Source organism: Martes martes, assembly GCF_963455335.1.
Source record: "Martes martes genome assembly, chromosome: 4".
NCBI classification, from domain to species: Eukaryota; Metazoa; Chordata; class Mammalia; order Carnivora; family Mustelidae; genus Martes; species Martes martes.
Window position 1 is genome coordinate 187,346,032 of NC_137891.1, and position 17,040 is coordinate 187,363,071.

General features: G+C 61.7%; 1 protein-coding gene across 3 annotated transcripts in view; it reads right to left on the minus strand.

Moving 5' to 3' along the window:
* Nucleotides 1–2,695: 2,695 nt before the first annotated feature.
* The window catches only part of KCNAB2 (potassium voltage-gated channel subfamily A regulatory beta subunit 2), an 80,400-nt gene continuing 66,055 nt past the window's right edge, over nt 2,696–17,040 (minus strand). For all 3 annotated transcript variants that reach the window (XM_080802467.1, XM_080802466.1, XM_080802468.1), the window contains 10 exons: nt 16,074–16,118; nt 13,998–14,042; nt 13,318–13,361; nt 12,077–12,163; nt 8,180–8,265; nt 6,277–6,397; nt 6,002–6,096; nt 5,063–5,183; nt 4,599–4,687; nt 2,696–2,944 (listed from right to left, as the gene is read on the minus strand). In XM_080802467.1, coding sequence (XP_080658593.1) covers nt 2,855–2,944; nt 4,599–4,687; nt 5,063–5,183; nt 6,002–6,096; nt 6,277–6,397; nt 8,180–8,265; nt 12,077–12,163; nt 13,318–13,361; nt 13,998–14,042; nt 16,074–16,118 — 823 coding nt within the window. In that variant the 3' untranslated portion in view covers nt 2,696–2,854. The remainder of the gene's footprint in view (nt 2,945–4,598; nt 4,688–5,062; nt 5,184–6,001; nt 6,097–6,276; nt 6,398–8,179; nt 8,266–12,076; nt 12,164–13,317; nt 13,362–13,997; nt 14,043–16,073; nt 16,119–17,040) is intronic.

A 17,040-nucleotide genomic window follows, 5' to 3' on the forward strand; every position in this document is an offset into this window, starting at 1 on the left:
GGCCTCCCTGGATCCTGATCTCCCTGCACCCAGAGAGCACGGCCACCTCCCAGCAACAGAGAATGTGTGTGTGGTGGGTGGTGGGGGGCACCCCTGTCCTGGAATCACCCCGTGAGGCTATGGGGGGCCTCAGAGTCCCCAGTCTCAGCCTCTCCCCTGGGGCCCTTTTCCCCAACTGGACCCTATGCCCCAGCATTTCAGGGGGGCCCAGCCTGCTGGCCCCTGCATGTGGCAGCATCCCCCTCCAAGCTCTCCCCCTGCCTCCCCACTGCCCACAGCCGGGCCCCTGGAAACGACAGGAGCAGAACACCGCAGAGCCCCGACAGGCTGGGGTTTTATTTGTCATTCCATAAATACAGTGGCTGTATCTCAGCTGTGTCGTCTGGAAGTGGGAGGCGGGAGGCGGTCTCCGCCTACAGCTGGGAGTGCGGTTAGCTGAGGAGCCGTGGTCATTAAAAAAAAGGGGAGAGAAGAAAAGCGCATTATTTACATGAGGGGAAGAGGACAGAAGACAGAGTCCGCCCCTCTGTCATTCCTCGGGACCTCGGGTTCCTGTGGGGTTTGGGGGTTTGGGATGAGAAACGATGGGGGCTCCCGCGTGTCAGCAAGGGAGACTGAGCCCAGCCCTGCCCTCAGCCTGGGCCTCTGTCCCGTCCTGTGTGGGGCACTCCCCAGGGGTCTGCCCCAAGGGGAGGGCCAGAGGCTGGCTGGGGGTCAGCCGGGGCTCCTGGGGGGCTGCCCCTCCTGGTAGGGCCTAGACCACTCCAGGGTCTGCCTCCGCCTGGCCGCCTGTCTCCAGAATCTAGCTGCCCTTGCGACCCCCCCACCCCTCCCCCACACCAGCCCCCTTCTAAGTCGGGGGTCCTCCCTCAGGAAGCAGAGCCCTGTCCTCCCTGCCAGTGACTGTGGAAAAGAGAGGACCCCTCGGAACGGGGTTGTGGACAGCGCCCCCGGGGCCAGGAAGCTGCTTGGGTCCTGGCAATGGGCATTTCGGCCTTAGCCCCGCTAAACACTGAAGGCCGCCCTCTGGCAGACATGTGGCCTTCCCGGGTGTGGCTCCCGCTGACGGGGGCAGCGGCCCCTCCCTCGGGCCCCACTGCAACCCATGGTCCGTCCTCCGCAGTGGGGAGGCTGGGGGCAGCCATGGGAAGGGGGCCCGGCCACTCCCCCCAATGAGGGGTGGGCGACCTGGTCCCTCTGGCCACAGGCCAGAGGGGGCGCCCTGCGGGGACAGGCTCGCTCCCTCCCCACACCCACAGTGTGCAGCCTGTAGATTTGGTGGAGGTGAACCTCCAGGGGTCTGGTCCGGGAGGGGGCAGGGTTCTAGACTCCAGGGTCAGCACAAATGTCAGGAATGGAAGTTGTGTCCCTCCCCGCCTCCCTGCGAGGCCTCAGCCCAGCCAGGATGGGCCAGCAGGCCCTCTGGGAATGGCAGGGAGGAGCTCCCACAGCTCGGGGCCGTGGCACTGGGACTCCTGGCTGCGGGCCCCCTCCCGCCCTCCACCTTCCCAGCCTGTGGCTGTCAGTTCTGTCCGTCCTTCCCCAACTCCCTGTCATTGGCCTGCTCTAGGCTGGGAGGGGGTGCGCAGCAGGGCACCACTGACTCCAGTGGTCCTGACCTCCTCACAGGAGTGTGTGTGGAGGTCGGGGGCACCCAGACTTAGCCCCCTCACACGGGGCGCCTCACCCCGACCGGATCGGAGGCCTTGAGGAAGGCACGGCTCCAGGGAGAGAATCCTGGGGTCTTCTAGACTGTGGGAGCTCCTGCTAGACGTTTAGGTCCCCCAGCCCCAGGGCATGCAGCACAGGAACCCCCAGGGACCCGCCCTCCCTGACCGGGCCTGAGTGTGCTCTCTGTGCAGCCCCGAAGCCCACCCGCAGGTAGAGCCAAGGTGCGCTCCTTTGAATGTGGTCGGCAGCCACAGTCCAGCTACATACCCGCGACCTCAGGGCCTTCTGCGGCCAGGACTGAGGGGCAGTGGGACAGAGAACCTGGCCAGGAGGGCAGCTGGGGGCCTGGAAGGACCTGGGCTGGAGCCTGCTTGTCATGCCCCTCCCCAGTGCTCAGGGCTGCTCTGGGCACGGGCTTCATGGCCTGTGGGCAGGGAGGAAGCTGGCAGAGCCATGAGCTCAGTTAGACCCCCGAACTTCCGGTGGGCCCCACTTGATAGTGGGTGCCCCTGGATCTCGGCCCCTGCCAGCAAGGGGGGTGCTGGGGGTCAAGGGACAGCTCGGAAGGCCCCTGGGAGACCCGTAGGGGGTCGTGGTGCTCAAGAGGCTGCAGACGGAATCTGGGGTCAGGCCTATCCTAAAACGCCGGGAGCCCTTAACGAGAGGGAGGTGAGGGAGACGCCCACCGGGGAGGTCCCGCCCTACGTCCAGTGCCCCAGCGGAGGGCACTGTGGGAAGAGCCAGACCTGGTTGCTTCTTTCCTACCCCTGACACCAGCTGGGGGTTCTCAGGAGAGGAGAGGCCAGCCCTGCTGCCCCCAGGACCCAGCCGGGTCTCGGCCTGGCCTGGACTAGAGGTGTCTCCGGGAAGGGCTGAGGCTGGGAGCAGCGGCGGTGGTTTCTTCCTGGGGGGTGAGCGGAGGCTGCAGGCGGGCTCGGGCGGGACCGCTCCAGCACCCTGCCCCGTCAGTGCGGTCTCCCCGCACGGATCTGAATTCGGTCCTCGAAGCAGCGAATGGTGTCTTGCAGCAACTTTTGAGATCTTTTCCCCAAGGACATCTCGCCATGATGTTTTCTTTTTGAGGCAAACCACACCCCGGACTTGGCTTCAAAACAGCTTAAGCGAGCGAACAAGAGAGACTAGGAGGGGAACGAAAGTGTCCGGGCAAGCGGCCGGTGGCTTCTTAGGATCGGTAGTCTTTTTTGCTGTAGGGTTTATTGCCCAAAATACTATCAATCTCGTGGATAATGGAAGACGACAGTTTCGGAAGGACCTGTGTGCAAGGACGAGAGCAAAATCAGAATCCCACCAACAGGACTGCCCTGACCTGCAGGGGGGCTGGGTGGCAATCTTCTGGCCACCGCCAGCCTGTCCCGCCTCATCACATCGTGCTTCTTGCAGAAGCAGAGGTGGGCTGTGCTGCTTCCGTGTTCTAGAAGGTCTGGGGCAGAGAGGAACACCCCCTGGGGTTTATCTCTGCGCCTCAAGCTCCAGAGTGCTCTAGAACCATCTAGAAGGCACAAAATAAAGATTCCAGGGCCAGACACCTGACCTCTGCACCCCCAAACTACTTTTCGTAGCCTTCCCCACTTCAACCAACTGCAAGGCCGCCCTTCCAGGTGAACTCCACAGGCTGCCTCTGACCGTGCCTCCGTCCTGTTGGCCTCACCTTCCTGATCATCCAGGATCCAAACCTCTCCGAGCGGGTCACTTCCCTGAGGATCTCCCTGCGCCCCCTCCTGGTCCCCAAAGCCTTTCCTCCACTCAACAGCGAGGGAGAGCGGGATCCTTTTAAAATGTAGGTGGGGGCGCCTGGGTGGCTCAGTGGGTTGAGTCTCTGCCTCCGGCTCAGGTCATGATCTCGGAGTCCTGGGATCGAGTCCCGTGCCAGGCTCTGTGCTTGGCAGGGAACCTGTTCCCCCCGACACCCTGGCCTGCCTCTCTGCCTACTTATGATCTCTCTGTCAAATAAATAAATAAATTCTTGGGGCGCCTGGGTGGCTCAGTGGGTTAAAGCCTCTGCCTTCGGCTCAGGTCATGGTCCCGGGGTCCTGGGATCGAGCCCCGCATCGGGCTCTCTGCTTAGCAGGGAGCCTGCTTCCCACCTGCCCCCGCCTGCCTCTCTGCCTACTTGTGGCCTCTGTCTGTCAAAAAAATAAATAAAATCTTTTTATTTTATTTATTTTTTTGACAGACAGAGGCCACAAGTAGGCAGAGAGGCAGGCAGAGAGAGAGAGAGAGGAGAAAGCAGGCTCCCTGCTGAGCTGAGAGCCCGATGCGGGGCTCGATCCCAGGACCCCGGGACCATGACCTGAGCCGAAGGCAGAGGCTTTAACCCACTGAGCCACCCAGGCGCCCCAATAAATAAAATCTTCAATAAATAAATAAATAAATAAATTCTTAAAAAAAAAATGTAGGTGGGCATTGGGTCCCTCCTCTGCTCTTGTCTCAACAACCACCCAAGTCCCTAGAGCCCCTGGGCTCTGCCCCGCCCCCTCTGCACCAGGCCCCGCCCCTCTGCGCCAGGCCCCGCCCACCGGTGCCCCGCCTCCACCTCTTCTGTTCCTCCAGGTGTTTGCAGGTGCCTTTGCCCGCACGCACGTCACTTTCTCAGCAAGCCTACTCCCGGCTCCCTTCAGCCTGGGTGCACGACACCACGGCCCTCCTGCGCCCCCCAGCTCTAACCCTAGCCCTGCCCTTGCTCTAGGGCCTGTCAGAGTCTCATTTCCTCACATCCTGCGCTCGGTGCCCCCTGTCTGCTCTTCCAGAGCCGGCTTCTAAGGGAGCTCTGCGGCAGCCCGGATGCCCACGGCAGAACTGGCCCACGGGAGGTGCCCAACAAACACGGGCTGGACTGACTACGACCCTGAGTTCGGCCCCAGGGCCTTGGGGGGGGGACACGCCCAGCAGCCCCCTTCCCAACTCGCCTGTATGGCTCCAATGTTCTCCATGAGCTGGTCCGCGCTGGAAGCACCCAGGAGCACGGAGCTGACCCCCTCGTTCCTCAGGCACCAGGCTGGGGCAGGAAGAGCAGAGGTGAGGGACACACAGCCAGTGCAGGGGCCCCTCCTTCTGCCCTGTCCCTGACGGGGCCACAGAGACCTGGCCTCTTGGTCGCGGCGCTGAGGGTGTCCGGGAGGGTCCAGCATGTTGGGGGGGGGGGCTTTGCCCGGGACGGGGCTGGACAGGCTTCTGGGAAAGCCCTGGCACCAACTGCTTCCAGGGGGAGAGGTGGCCCCTGTGCCCAGGGATGACCCCCCACGCTTCTCTCCCCATGAAAGTTGGAGGCCCATTACCTCTGGCTGGCTAATGGAGGGAGCAGCCCCGGCCCTCAGGACTCCTGACATGGCTCCCGGGACAACAGTCAACGCTACCCCCCAAGTCCTCGTACCTATGGCTAGCTGGGGGAGGGTGCAGCCCAGGCGCTCGGCGATGGCCTGCAGCTCCTTCAGCTTGGCCTGCTGGCGCCGGCCCTCCTCACTCAGGATCTTGTCCTTCAGCCACTGGTAGCCCTGGTGGTGGGGTGTGGGGAGCACACAGGTGAGGGCAGGTCACGGCGGACGATCTGTGCCCCGGCAGCATCCGCACCCCCAGACCAGCCGTGCCCCCTGTAGAACAGAGCTGGGCAGTCGGAAGGAGGGGCCCGTGGAAGGGGAAGCCCAGAGCCTGTGGGGTTGCTGAGGAGGGGCCCCTGAGCCAGGACGAGGAGCCTGGCAGCCTGGGAAGGAATGCTTTGGCCTCTGGCCCCGAGACCAGAGCTCTGGGGAGCTGTGGTCTCAGCTGCCCCCAACCCTGGCATTGGAGTGCCTTCCAGGGGACTCCTTGACTCTGCTGTGGACTGGGCAGGAGTGGGGTGGACGGGGCATCCTCGAACCCGAGGCAGGGGGGCTCTGGGGCTGGATCTGCCCTGACCTGGGTAGGCCTTTCTCTGCCCGCTCCTCCTCCCCCAAACCCTGCATTTTGGAGACCCTCCTGCGTTCCCACTGCAGAGATGTGTCTGTGTGGGTGGGGGGACTTGTTCCGGATCACCTCTGGGGAGCGAAGGAAGCGGCTCTGCAGGCCCGGGCCCGGGCCCCAGACTGTGCAGGGGGTGGTATATGTTGCGGCAGGGGCCATCCCAAACAGCACGCGTGGACCCGGCCCAGGCCTTGGGGGTGGGGCGTGGTGGGGCTGGCGAGGGAGTGGAAGCGCTTTTTCAGCCGGGGCCGGGAGCAGCCTTTCCAGAGGCGGGCTCTGGGTCCCCGGCCCTGGCTCCGCCCCGCAGTGTCCCGTCCACCCCAAATGCCTGTCGCCTGCCCGTCCCCTCCCCCCGGCCTGGCCGCTCCTTCACCTTCAAGGAGGCTCTTGAGTAGGGTGGGATGCCACTGTCGTACTTTCCGGAAACGATGCCGCAGGCCAGAGGGGACCAGGTCATGGCGCCCACTCCTGGGAGAGGAAAGCCAGGCGAGGTCAGGCCCAAGGTTCTGATGCAGGGGGCGGGGGTGAGGGGACAGAGCAAGGGAGAGAGGAGGAGGGGTGGGTTGGGGGGGCGAGGGGGAAGAGGGGCTGGGGCGGAGCGGGGCTGGGGCGAGGGAAAGGGGAGGGGCGGGGGGCGGGGGAGCCCACCTATCTTGTGGAAGAGCTCGGGCAGCTGTACCTCCACCTTCTCGCGCTGGAACATGTGGTACTCTGCCTGCTCGCAGATGGGCGGGATCAGGTTGAACTGCCGGGCCACGGAGTAGGCCTCCTAGGGATGCAAACAGGACCACGGATGGTCCCCGTCCATCAGCAGGTCTGGGGGCTGCCTGGGGGAGCAGGGGCGGGAGACATAAAAGCCTCCCGGGGAAACAGCGGGCCCACCTGCTCTCCCCCCGCCCTCCTCTCTGGGGAGATTCATGGCTTTCCTGAGAAACGGTTAGCCTGTCCCCCCACCCCCTCTGCTGGGAAAGGGGGTGAACCCCACAGCTGAAGGCATGGGGGGAATGCACAACTCAATGGAGAGACTCGGGTTCTGGCACTTATTGGCTGGGTGGCCTTGGACAAGGAGCTCGCCCCTCTCTGCCTCAGTTTCCCCATCTGCGCTGACGTTGGTCACAGCCTTCAGGACAGTGCCTGCCTGCTGTGCGGTTACTGTTTTTATCAGGATCATGACTCCAGAGCCCCAGCCCTGGGATGACGGTGGCCGTGGCGGGAAATGCTATGCCAGGAGGGGAGAGTGGCCGGCATCAGCACATTTCTGGGACTTGGAGCTCAAGGCCGGGACTCCGGAGACTCTCCCTCCACTCCCACCAGATGGGCCTGAGCCAGGGCTGAGGTCTCCAGACAGACTACCGGGAAGCCCTGCCTGCCAGCGGGAGACGCCCTTTCCCCTTTGGTTTGAGATTCAGCTACTGCATCTGTAAAATGGGGATAAGACACAGACAGCTCGGTGAGCTCCGTGCTGGCTCCAGGCAGCCTCAGAAAAACGCCACATGCTCACGAATGCTGCCAGTGCTGAAGGCAGATGAAAATCGCCAGCATCTAGAATTGTGTTAACTTGGAAATTCTGCTTAATATTTTTGAAGAAGCAGAAAGCTGGGACTCACCAGAGGAGAAACCCCCTCCCAAGGACCCCAGGATGTGGGGAATTCTGGGAGGACCAGCATGGGAAGGGTGGAGGCGGGGAGGGGTCTGGAAGCAGGGGTAGAAGGTCAGCCTTTGGAGACAGTCCTGGGAAGACCCTGTCCCCAGACCGCTGCTCTCCAACCCCCTGGGCCGCCAGCTGCCTGCCTCTGAGGGTGGGGGGCACCCTGCTGACCCTTCTGGGATACCCAGAAATACCAGGAAACGTCCGCCGGCCTCTGTCTCTGCTGGCTCCCTGGAGGGAGGGGACTGGGGAGGGGAGGCTTTCCTGAAAGTGTGGGCGAGGGGAAACACCAGGGATTAGGAGACGGAAGCTGGGCTCCCAGCAGCGGCTCACGTTCCGAGGCAGCCCAGGCCCAGAGAGCTGCAGTTGGGAGACTGACCTCAGCACACGCTGTGTGACCTTGGGTGTACTACTTAACCTCTCTGTGCCTCAACATCCACATTGGAAAAACAGGATGACAACAACATTGACCTTGTAGGGTGCTGTGAGGATTAAATGGGAGTTAGTCCACACGAGCCCTCAAATCTAACGGCAGCGGGAGCATCACGGAAGCTCAGGGCCGGTGGCTGAGCCCCAGCTCGTCTGCGGAGGGGCTCACACCTGTTCTCTCAGAACAGCCTCCGGGCGGGGGCGGGGAGCTAGGTCTTCCTAGTGGTCTTGTTCTACAGGTGAGGAAACCACACTCAGAGAGGTCAAGCCATCTGCCTAAGGCCACACAGTGCCGGGATTCAAGAGCCCTGCCTGCGGACGTAGCTGCCACACGTCACCAAACCCTCCCTCGCTGTAGGAGCCGGTTGTCCGTGCCATCGGGACCAGTGGCCCTGGATCTGCCATTCATCCCTAGAATGGGACTGGGAGCCCACGTCCCACGGACCCACACACGCGGAGCGGTCGCCACCGTACCATGATCTCCATGGAGCTCCAGCGCGACGTGCCCCAGTACATGGCCATCCCCTGGTTAATGACATGGGTCATGGCGCGCACGGTCTCTGTAGGGAGAGAAGGGGAAACTGCGGGTTGGGGGTGAGGTGGCCAGGGGCGTGGGGCACAGCCTGGGGACATTCTGCAAATACAGCTGGGGCGCCGGGAGGAGGGGGGAGCTGCAAAGGTGTCTTGCAAGCAGTGTACTTCCTGGCTCCAAAGTCGGGTGTGGCTGTTCAGGGGCCACGGGAAGAAAAGCGAACCACAATCCAAGAAGCTGGTCTCGGAAACAATTTCCCCAAACAGTTACAAGTCTTTGTAAAGGATCTTAGAGAAGCGGGTTCTAGACGGACTGTGGCGTCTCTGTGGCACACTGGAGTGATGAGGGAAAGGTGAGATCAGAGAATGTGGGTTTGGACTGTCGAATGGGGAGGGCGGGTTCTCTCGTTTGGGGACGAAACAGACCAGCAAAAGGCATCAGGAAGTCAGCACAGAGGTCGCCTGTTTCAGTCTTCTGATTCGGGCTGTGTCAGATTCGCACTGGGATCTGAGACTGAATGGAGAGGTCACAGGGGCCTCTGTCACGACCAAGGGCAGGGCGGGGCCCTGGATGATCCCAGAGGATGGGGGCTGTGGAGGGGAGCTCCCCTCGTGTCCCCCAGAGCCGGAAGCAGACACGGAAAGCGCTGTTTGTATCCACCCCGGTTCTCAAACCCGCCCGGTGTCAGGCAAGGGAGCCTCACCCCCGCGACACGATCGATTCTTCCCAGTACTCGGAAAAGTTTTTGAGAAATAAAAATCTGTCGGTGGCAGCCTTCCCACCACTCCCACGCCAGGCGGTTTCCGTCCACGGGGACGTTGTGGTTTTTAAAACAGACTTGGCCTCCAGCTGAAAAATTTCGAACTGTCTCGCAGCTTTGCAGGGGGCAGGGCTACGCGTCAGGTCCCTCACTGACCCATACAGTGCTTGCAAGTCCCACGGCCAAGGGCAGGGCGGGAAGTAGGGCTGAAGAACAAGTGTGTCCAGAAACGAAGCAGCAACCTTGACCCCTGGAAGTCCCATCTCTCCCCAGGTGGCCTGCTCCTCATCTGCTGCCGAGCTGGGGGTGGGGGCTGGGGTCCCCGAGACAGCAGGGGGTGGGAGAGCCCACGGAAGGAAGGAGAAGGCGGGCATTGTCCCCAAAGCTCCCCACGGAACGCGCCGGCCCTTTCTCCCGCTGAGAGCTGCCCCTGTTTTGGGGTGTCACTTCCCACCCACCCTGGGTCCTTGGGCGCCCCTTTGGCCGAGGTCCCCTCTTTCAGTAGAGAGCTAAGATAGCCGGGGCTTCTGGGATGCTGGTGTCAGGGGTTCGCCCAGGACCCCTGAAAAACCACGTCAGCTTCCAGGCCTACAGGCCAGTCCTGCCCTCTCCTTCCTTCCAAGATCAGGGACTGGGCTCCTCTCCGCCTCTCCTCAGGAGGAGGGCTGGCAGGGAAGCCTGGACACCCGCCCTGACCCCCGGGGACCGCCAACAGGCCGCGGGGGTTTGAATGCCAGCACCACTCAATGCGAAGGAGACCCGCCCCGTCAGAAGGCTTGGGGGCCCCAGGAAGGGATCCGCCTACACCCCAGGCTCCCGGCTGGCTGTCCTTGTCACGCTCTTTAGGAACACCCTGAGGGGACCCTGGTGACCAACCAGCATCACTATGGATCTCTCCAGCCAAGGCTTAGGCCTACATGCCTGAGAGGGAGGTGGGGGACACCCCTGTCCACTAGCCCGGCTGCCTCTCTGTCCCGGGAGCATGGCTCTCTCCTGCACCGCCCCTCCCGTGCAGAGACGGGAGTCCCCCGAGGGCCTGGGGGGACCGGCCGCCAGGGCAGGAGCCTGTGAGAGCTGGCGGCTGGCCTGAGAGAGGAGGGGTCCCGGGGCAGTGGCCGGCGGGGGTGCAGCCCACACCCGGAAGCACGGCGCTCTGTGCTGCTGCTGCACCCATGACAGCGGCCTCAGGAACAGGGACAACTAGGGACAACAGTCTTCCCCTCAATATTTAATGCCGTTGAACAGAAGTGGGACCGAATCCATCCAGCTACTGTCAGAACCCACAGTACCTACTGTCTCGTCACAAATAATACATGGGAGGGGTCAGGTGGCAGTGCCAGTTGGCAGGCAGGAGCCCATCCGCTGTGGGCCGTAGCCTGGCTCCCGGGGAGACCGTGGCCTGCCCTTGGTGTGGGGTCCTGGGCAGGCCCTTAGCTTGGGGGCAGGCAGAGACCGGGCATGGCCAGGGGCTCTCCAGGTCTCGGAGTTTTGGCAGCTCGCGGAGGTATTGTTCAAGGAAAGAAATGACTCCGTTTTGATGGAGGGCTCGGGCTGCACGGCAAGGGCGGGGGGAGCGGCCGGTGGCCGCTCAGCCCGTCCAGGGGACGCGGGCACCACGCGAGGCCACGATGCTCATGGTGGAGACGGCATGCTGTGATGGGACAGCTTGCTTCTGGTGGGTTTTGCTTCTGCTTGAGGCTGGCGCTTAGCAAATGTGCCCCATGAAGTTAAGACGTGTTGGAAGCCACATGTTCCGGGGTCCCTGATGTTTGCTCCTGTGGGCCCCTGGTCTCTCCAACCCTCTCCCAGACCATCCAGGGTCAAGGTTTCAGGCGCCGATCACAGCATCCCCAAATCAAGAGGAGCCCTGGCAGACAGACAGCCGGCCCCCCCCCACCCCGAGGATCACGGCAGTGCAAGGCGGGGGTGGGGTGGGTGGGCACGGGTCATGCACGGGGGTGGGGGGGGCAGGGGAGGAATGAAATGACAGGCGGGCCAGGCAGGGGCAGGGGCAGGGGCTCCACACCGCTTTGCTTTTCCTTCACTTGCAAGATGTTCTCATAGGGCGCTTATTTTTCCTTTATGCATTTTATGGAGAAGTTTGTCTTGGGGGGCAAGAGAGTGGCGTAAATAAAACCACCGTCTCATAAAATGCAGGTCGGACACGGAGTCAATAGTCAGGCTAAGGGCACTGTGTACCTTCTATGATGAATGTCCTTGACTTGGAGGAACTAAATGGGTCCCCTGGTGATAAAGAAAGATTTAGAGAGACCAGAGTTTATAGCTGCGGGAACACGGAGAGGCGCGGTATGACAGAGGGCAGGGGAGGGAAGCGCAACTCTCCTTCACGGAGTACTTGTTCCGTCAAAAACAAAACAAAACAAAAACCCCCCCAAAAACCAGAGCACACACACCAAACCAAACCAACCCCACGCACCGCACACACGTATATATACACGCACGCGTGCGCAGTATATATAGAGACACAAATGAAGAAAAGATAACTTGAACACAACCTAATTTTCCAAATCCCTGAAGCAGCAGAGCACAAATGAGTCTGAAGCAGGAAGTGGGGTGGGGGCAATGAGGGGGGGCACGGGGGGTGTGGAGACGGCAGGAGTGGGAAGAACGAATAAGGGCCAAAGAAATCCAAACTGCTTTTCCAAGCGCGGCACATTTTTTTTCCTCCTCTAAGTAACAATTTATTCCCCAGAGCGAAAGACCCCGCAGGACGGGAATGTGGCGGAAAGGAGCACAGCAGTCGCAAAGAGCCGCCGTCTCGCGACTTCGTTTAGCTGCAGAATATGAACAGCTGAGAGGAGAGAACACTCCACGCGGTTCTAAACCCCCGGCGGGGGCACGGGGAGCAGGTGCGGACCCCAAGCCAGGACCCAAAGCCAGGACGGGGCGGGCGTGAGCCTGGAGGCGCCAGGGCGCACCTCTGGGCAGTGAGGGCCCCCCTCGGCCCCTCCCACCGCCTCGGCTGAGCTCACCCCCCCCCGCCCCCACCAGCGGCCTGCGACCAGCGGCCGGGGTGCCCCGCGGGGCCCGGCGGTAGCAGCCGTTGGAAAGAACCTACCTTCCATGGGCGTGTTGGGGTCTGGGCGGTTGGCAAACACCACGTCCACGTACTCCAACTGCAGCCGCTCCAGGGAGGCCTTCAGACCTGGGGGAGGGGACAGAGGGGACCGTCATCATCAGCACGAGCACCGGAGGCTTGGGGAGCAGGAGGAGGGAAAGACGAGGCCCGTGGCGCCGGGAGCTGTCGGACTGTGTGGGGACATGTGCGGGCACCTCATGGGCCCCACCTGAGCGGAAGAAAAGCCAGGACTGAAGGGGGCCCACACCCCGAAGCTGGTGGTGGTCGGGTCTGTCGGCCAAATGCTCTGTGACTGAATGAAGGGGTGGCCTCACAGGCCCCCAGGTGGCCCATGGGGTGACAGGGAGAGCCGGGTCATCCCACACGGAGGGGAAGCTGCACTTGTGTCCCTGCACCAGTCAGCCCTTAGCAACAGGGCAAAACAGGACTGCAGAGCCAAGGTCTGGGGCTGGGGATGGGGAGCACAGCCTCCTCGTCATTTAATTTTTTTAAAAAAAGAATTTATTTATTTATTTGAGAGAGAGAAAGCCAGAGAGAGCATGAGCAGGGGGAGTGGCAGAGGGAGAAGCAAGCTCCCTGCTGAGCAGGGAGCCGGATGTGGGACTCGATCCCAGGATCCTGGGATGGTGACCTGAGCCGAAGGCAGACGCCCAACCGACTGAGCCCCCCAGGCGTCCCTTATCATTTGATTTTTAGAGGAGGGAGTGTATTACCTTGATGAAAATGAGCACAGATGGAAAAAGCACGGACAATATAATCACAGGATAAGCCAGACAGCATCCCGGATCCCTCCCATCTCTCCTCTCTCTCTCTTAACAGTCCTGTGTTCAGAGCGCTGGGCTCTGTCGGACATGCCCCTCCTGGGTTCCTCCCAATTCTCCAAAACCCCAGAGGTGGGCACTCTTCCCACACCCATCCTACAGATGTTGCCACAGGGGCTTGGGGAAGCGAGGTCCCCTGCTCAGGATCCCCAGTCAGCACAGGGCCCAGCCCCGGTTGCACCCCAGGCCTGTCTTGTCTTCTCCAAGACATCACTACCCATCTGAGGGCACCTGGGGTCTTGCTCTCGTGCTGCAGAGCCTGGGTAGAAGGAGAGGGTCGGCCCCCGAGCATGGGGTGCATTGGTGGTGGGGTGGGGACACCTGGCTTTCTTCCCTCGGGCACCTGCAGGAAGATGCCATGGGTGTGGGGGGCTGTGTGGGGCCAGAGCGCCCCCTCACCTTCTATGATGTGCTTCCTGGAAAGGCCTCTCTCGGTCTCTGCTCTGAAAAACAGGACGACAGCGCGTGGTGTTGCAAGCAGTTTCGGGGAAAATGTTTATGACGCAATGTTAGGCAAAAAAAAGTAGGTCAGTGCATGCCACGTGCAGTCTGATTCCACTTGGGGGATAAGCCAAAGGATGTGCTCGCGCAGGCTGGGAGAAGGGCCGGGCCGCCTGGCTATCGGGGCAGAGGGTCGCCGCAGGGGGGAGGAAGAGGTGATTCAATTCGTCCTTCTGTTTCCCTTGGATGTTTTTGTTTTTTAATTAAGAATCAGGCCCATTTAGAATTCCTATGAAGCCGATTTTGTCCAGCCCTAGAGAGAATGTGGGGCCAGCCCCCGGAAACTGGCAGGGGTGGTCTGTGGTCAGGGAGGGCGGAAGAGTTTAGACAGTTCATGAATTTCCTGTGTTTTCCAGAATTTTTAGGATGTTACCTTTGTCATCAGAAAAAATAACAAATCCACGAAAGTAAAAATAACAAACAAGGTCTGAGTAAAAGGCAACTCAGCCAAAGCTGCTTTTCTGGAAGGTGGGGTCAATAGGGACAGGCACCAGCCAGGGGAGACGGCTGCACACTCGCCCCCAGGAGCCCCCCGAACCCTGACCCCAGCCCGGAGCCTCGCCTGCCGCTGCACCTACTTTCCTCCCCAGAAGATCTTGGTGGTGATGACCAGGCTGGACCGTCTGCGGAACAGAAGAGAAAGGGCGTTACCGGGCGCGGCCGCGGTGGGGGGTGTCACCAGCGTTCGGAGGCTCTGGAGCGCCCTTCTCCTCTGGGAGCTTGGGGTGGGACGCAGGTACCTCTCAATCGTTCCATGTTTGGGGTGTGCGAGCCCAGGGTCCTGGGGCTGCCCGTCGAGCCCCGAGACAAGCCACGGATGCAACTAACTCACCGTGGAACCCAGATTCCGGCAGTGGGGGCCAGGAGAGGGTGGCGTCTGGTGCAGGGGAGCCCCGGCGGGAGATGCACCAGGGGAGGCGCAGACGGACCTGGCCTGGGGAAGGAAGCCCCTGCCGCCCCGGCCCCGGCTCCAGTGGGTTTTGTCTGAGAGGAATCAGGTGCAGGGAGCGCACTGCCAGGAGGTCAAGGGGACGGATGGACAGATGGACGGAGGGGCTCTGGTGAGGATGGAAGGAGGCGGTGAGGGGCCCGAGCAGTCTGGTTGTCTCCCCACAGGTCAAAGACAGGCTTCCAGAAAGCGCTGTGTGACACAGCCTTGGGGGGGGGGCACCGAGGGAAGGACTGCTGGGTGGGGCAGGACCCTGGGTGAGAGGGAGTCGGGGTCTGGGTGATGGAAAGCCCGGAGGGAACGGAATGGATTCAGGTCTCCTGCAGGAAACCTGCGGGAGCCAAGTGGTGGCACCTGTCCGGTCCTGGTCCAATGGGCGGCCGTGATGATGGCCCCTCCAGGCCCCAGGTGGTCGAGATCCTTCCCAAAGAGGGGGGTGCCAATGTGCTTTCCTCCCGTGGGGGCGGGGGGGCTGCTCTGAAGCTGTGGTCCCCTTGAGCTGCAACTGCAGGCGGGGGTGGGGGTGGGGACTTGTGACCTAACGTGGGTCTCCCTGGGGGCTCCCCTAAGACAGAATCGGGGCATTCAGTAACATGTGCCATTTCCGTTAGTTAGGGAGTCAGGAGGAATTTGTTTTGTGATGAATTAGAGCCGAGAAGAAACAAAGTACTTTGCTGGGGCAAGAAGAGGGGTGTCAGTCATCTGTGCCCAGGGGCTTAGCGGTGGGGGACGGGCCCAGATTTACAACGCCTCTGTTGTCCCTGAAAATAAAGACACGTGGGCCCCAGGGGGTCCCAAAGTGTGGGCAAGTGCCCAGCCCAGTCTGTCCCAAGGAGGGTGGGAATCCTGCTTGACCAGGGACCTCAGGCTTCTGAGGGGCTTGGGGGGCGGTGGGGGGACCTGGTGGGGAGCTGTGGTGACCAGTCAGGGGGCTGCCCCTCTCCAGGTGAGTGTGATGTCCAGCCTTGAGCTGGTGTCTTACAGACTCGGGTCACCGAGTCCTAGGACAGCCCTGTCAGAGAGCTCAGACGTGGTCCCTCTCCAGGCAGGGACAGTGAGAATGGGTAGGTTCCAAGCCCAGAGAAGGACTGTCCCTCTCTTCAGCAGCTGTACCCTCTGCTTCCCCCAGGCCACCCAGGAAGTCCTCATCTCTTTTGGCTGAGCACGTGTCAGTGTGCGACCTGGGACCCTGGCCCTCTGGATCCCTGCCGGACCAGAGGTGGAGGGCAGAGGCAGAGCGGGCAGAGCAGGGCGGGGTGGGGGGGGGCAGGGCACAAGGGCCTCCGCTCGACTTCCCTCTCCAGCACAGACTCCTCTCCGTCTCGCAGAACTCAGTGCGGCACCCCAGTGACGGACCCGGCAGAAGCTTCCCACCTCACCACAGCCCCACACGGTGCGAATACGCTCTCCCTGCGGAGGGAGCACAGGGCTGCCTCCTTTCTGGAACATTCTCCCCTTCCTGGTGAGAAAAATCCTGACACTTCCAGGCTTTAGAAGGACTGGCCGGCTGCCCAAAGGTCACCGAGGGCAGCCCTGAGCCCTCTGGTGCCAAAGAGGCAAGGACGGCAGGGGGACCCGAGCCGACGCTCGCCCTGGACCCGGGGTGCGTCTGCCCCTCGATGTGCCCCCTGCCCTCCCACCGGCCTCCTTTGGGCTTTTCCCTGTGTGCAGCCGGACGCGGACCCAGACAGGACAGGGTAATTACCTCCAACCCTTCTTCTTGATGATGTTGCCCAGCACCACCTCAGCCCTGCAAAAGAGACCGAGACGTGGGGCTTTCATTAGAGTGTGACAGAGACATTCAACCTCGCCCCAGCGCGACAACCGGCCACGTGGTCCCCTCTGTGATGATGCCACTGAGGCCAGAGGGCCAGGCTGCTAACAAGGCTCGTCTTGGCTTGGGCAGTTCACTCCAGAAAGAGGAGAGAGCCTGCAGGAGGCTCTCGTTCCCCATGACAGTGGCCGCGGGCGGTGACCCTTCGGGCGCCTGTCTGAGCGCAAGTCGCTCCCGCTCTCACAGAGAAGGAAGGAGCAGATGTCCTGCTTGGCAAGGCCAGCGCCATCCCATTCCCAAGTGTTCCGGGCCAGGGGCTGAATTTCCTGCAGGGCGCGTGTATGCGTGCGTGCGTGCGTGTGCATTCACGTGTGTGGGTACATGTTTCTCGTTTCTTGCTTTTGGACAATAGAGGGACAGAGGCCATGCTGCCTGCTCTCCGTTCTTTCTGGCGTCGCTCTGACCCTGCCCCAGGCTCGGGCTCGCGGGGTCACGGGCGGGCTGCCCTAGCCCTGCTTGGCACTGCGGGGCTGGATTAACTCTGGAGAACTTTCTGCTTGTAGCAAAATGTTTCTGAGCAAAAACAACAGACGGAGAACGATCCATACCCAGCGCTGCATTCCAATTACGAAAGTGCCTGAGTCATGCGCTCAGGACTAATGGGCTCTAATTTGCAAGCTGTTCGGCATACATTGTGAATGCTCTTCGTCTGTGGTCAAGATGTACAGAAATTCACTCAGCCTGGGCCTCTTCCTTTGATTCCTCGGTCCCTCGTCTGTGGGACAAAAAGCTCAGAAAAGGAGGAAGGGAGAAAAGCCAGTGGTGGTCCTGGGGGGGATGGGAGCTGTAGGCGAGCAGCTGATCACAGCCTGCGGCTTGTGGCTACGAATTCCCGTGG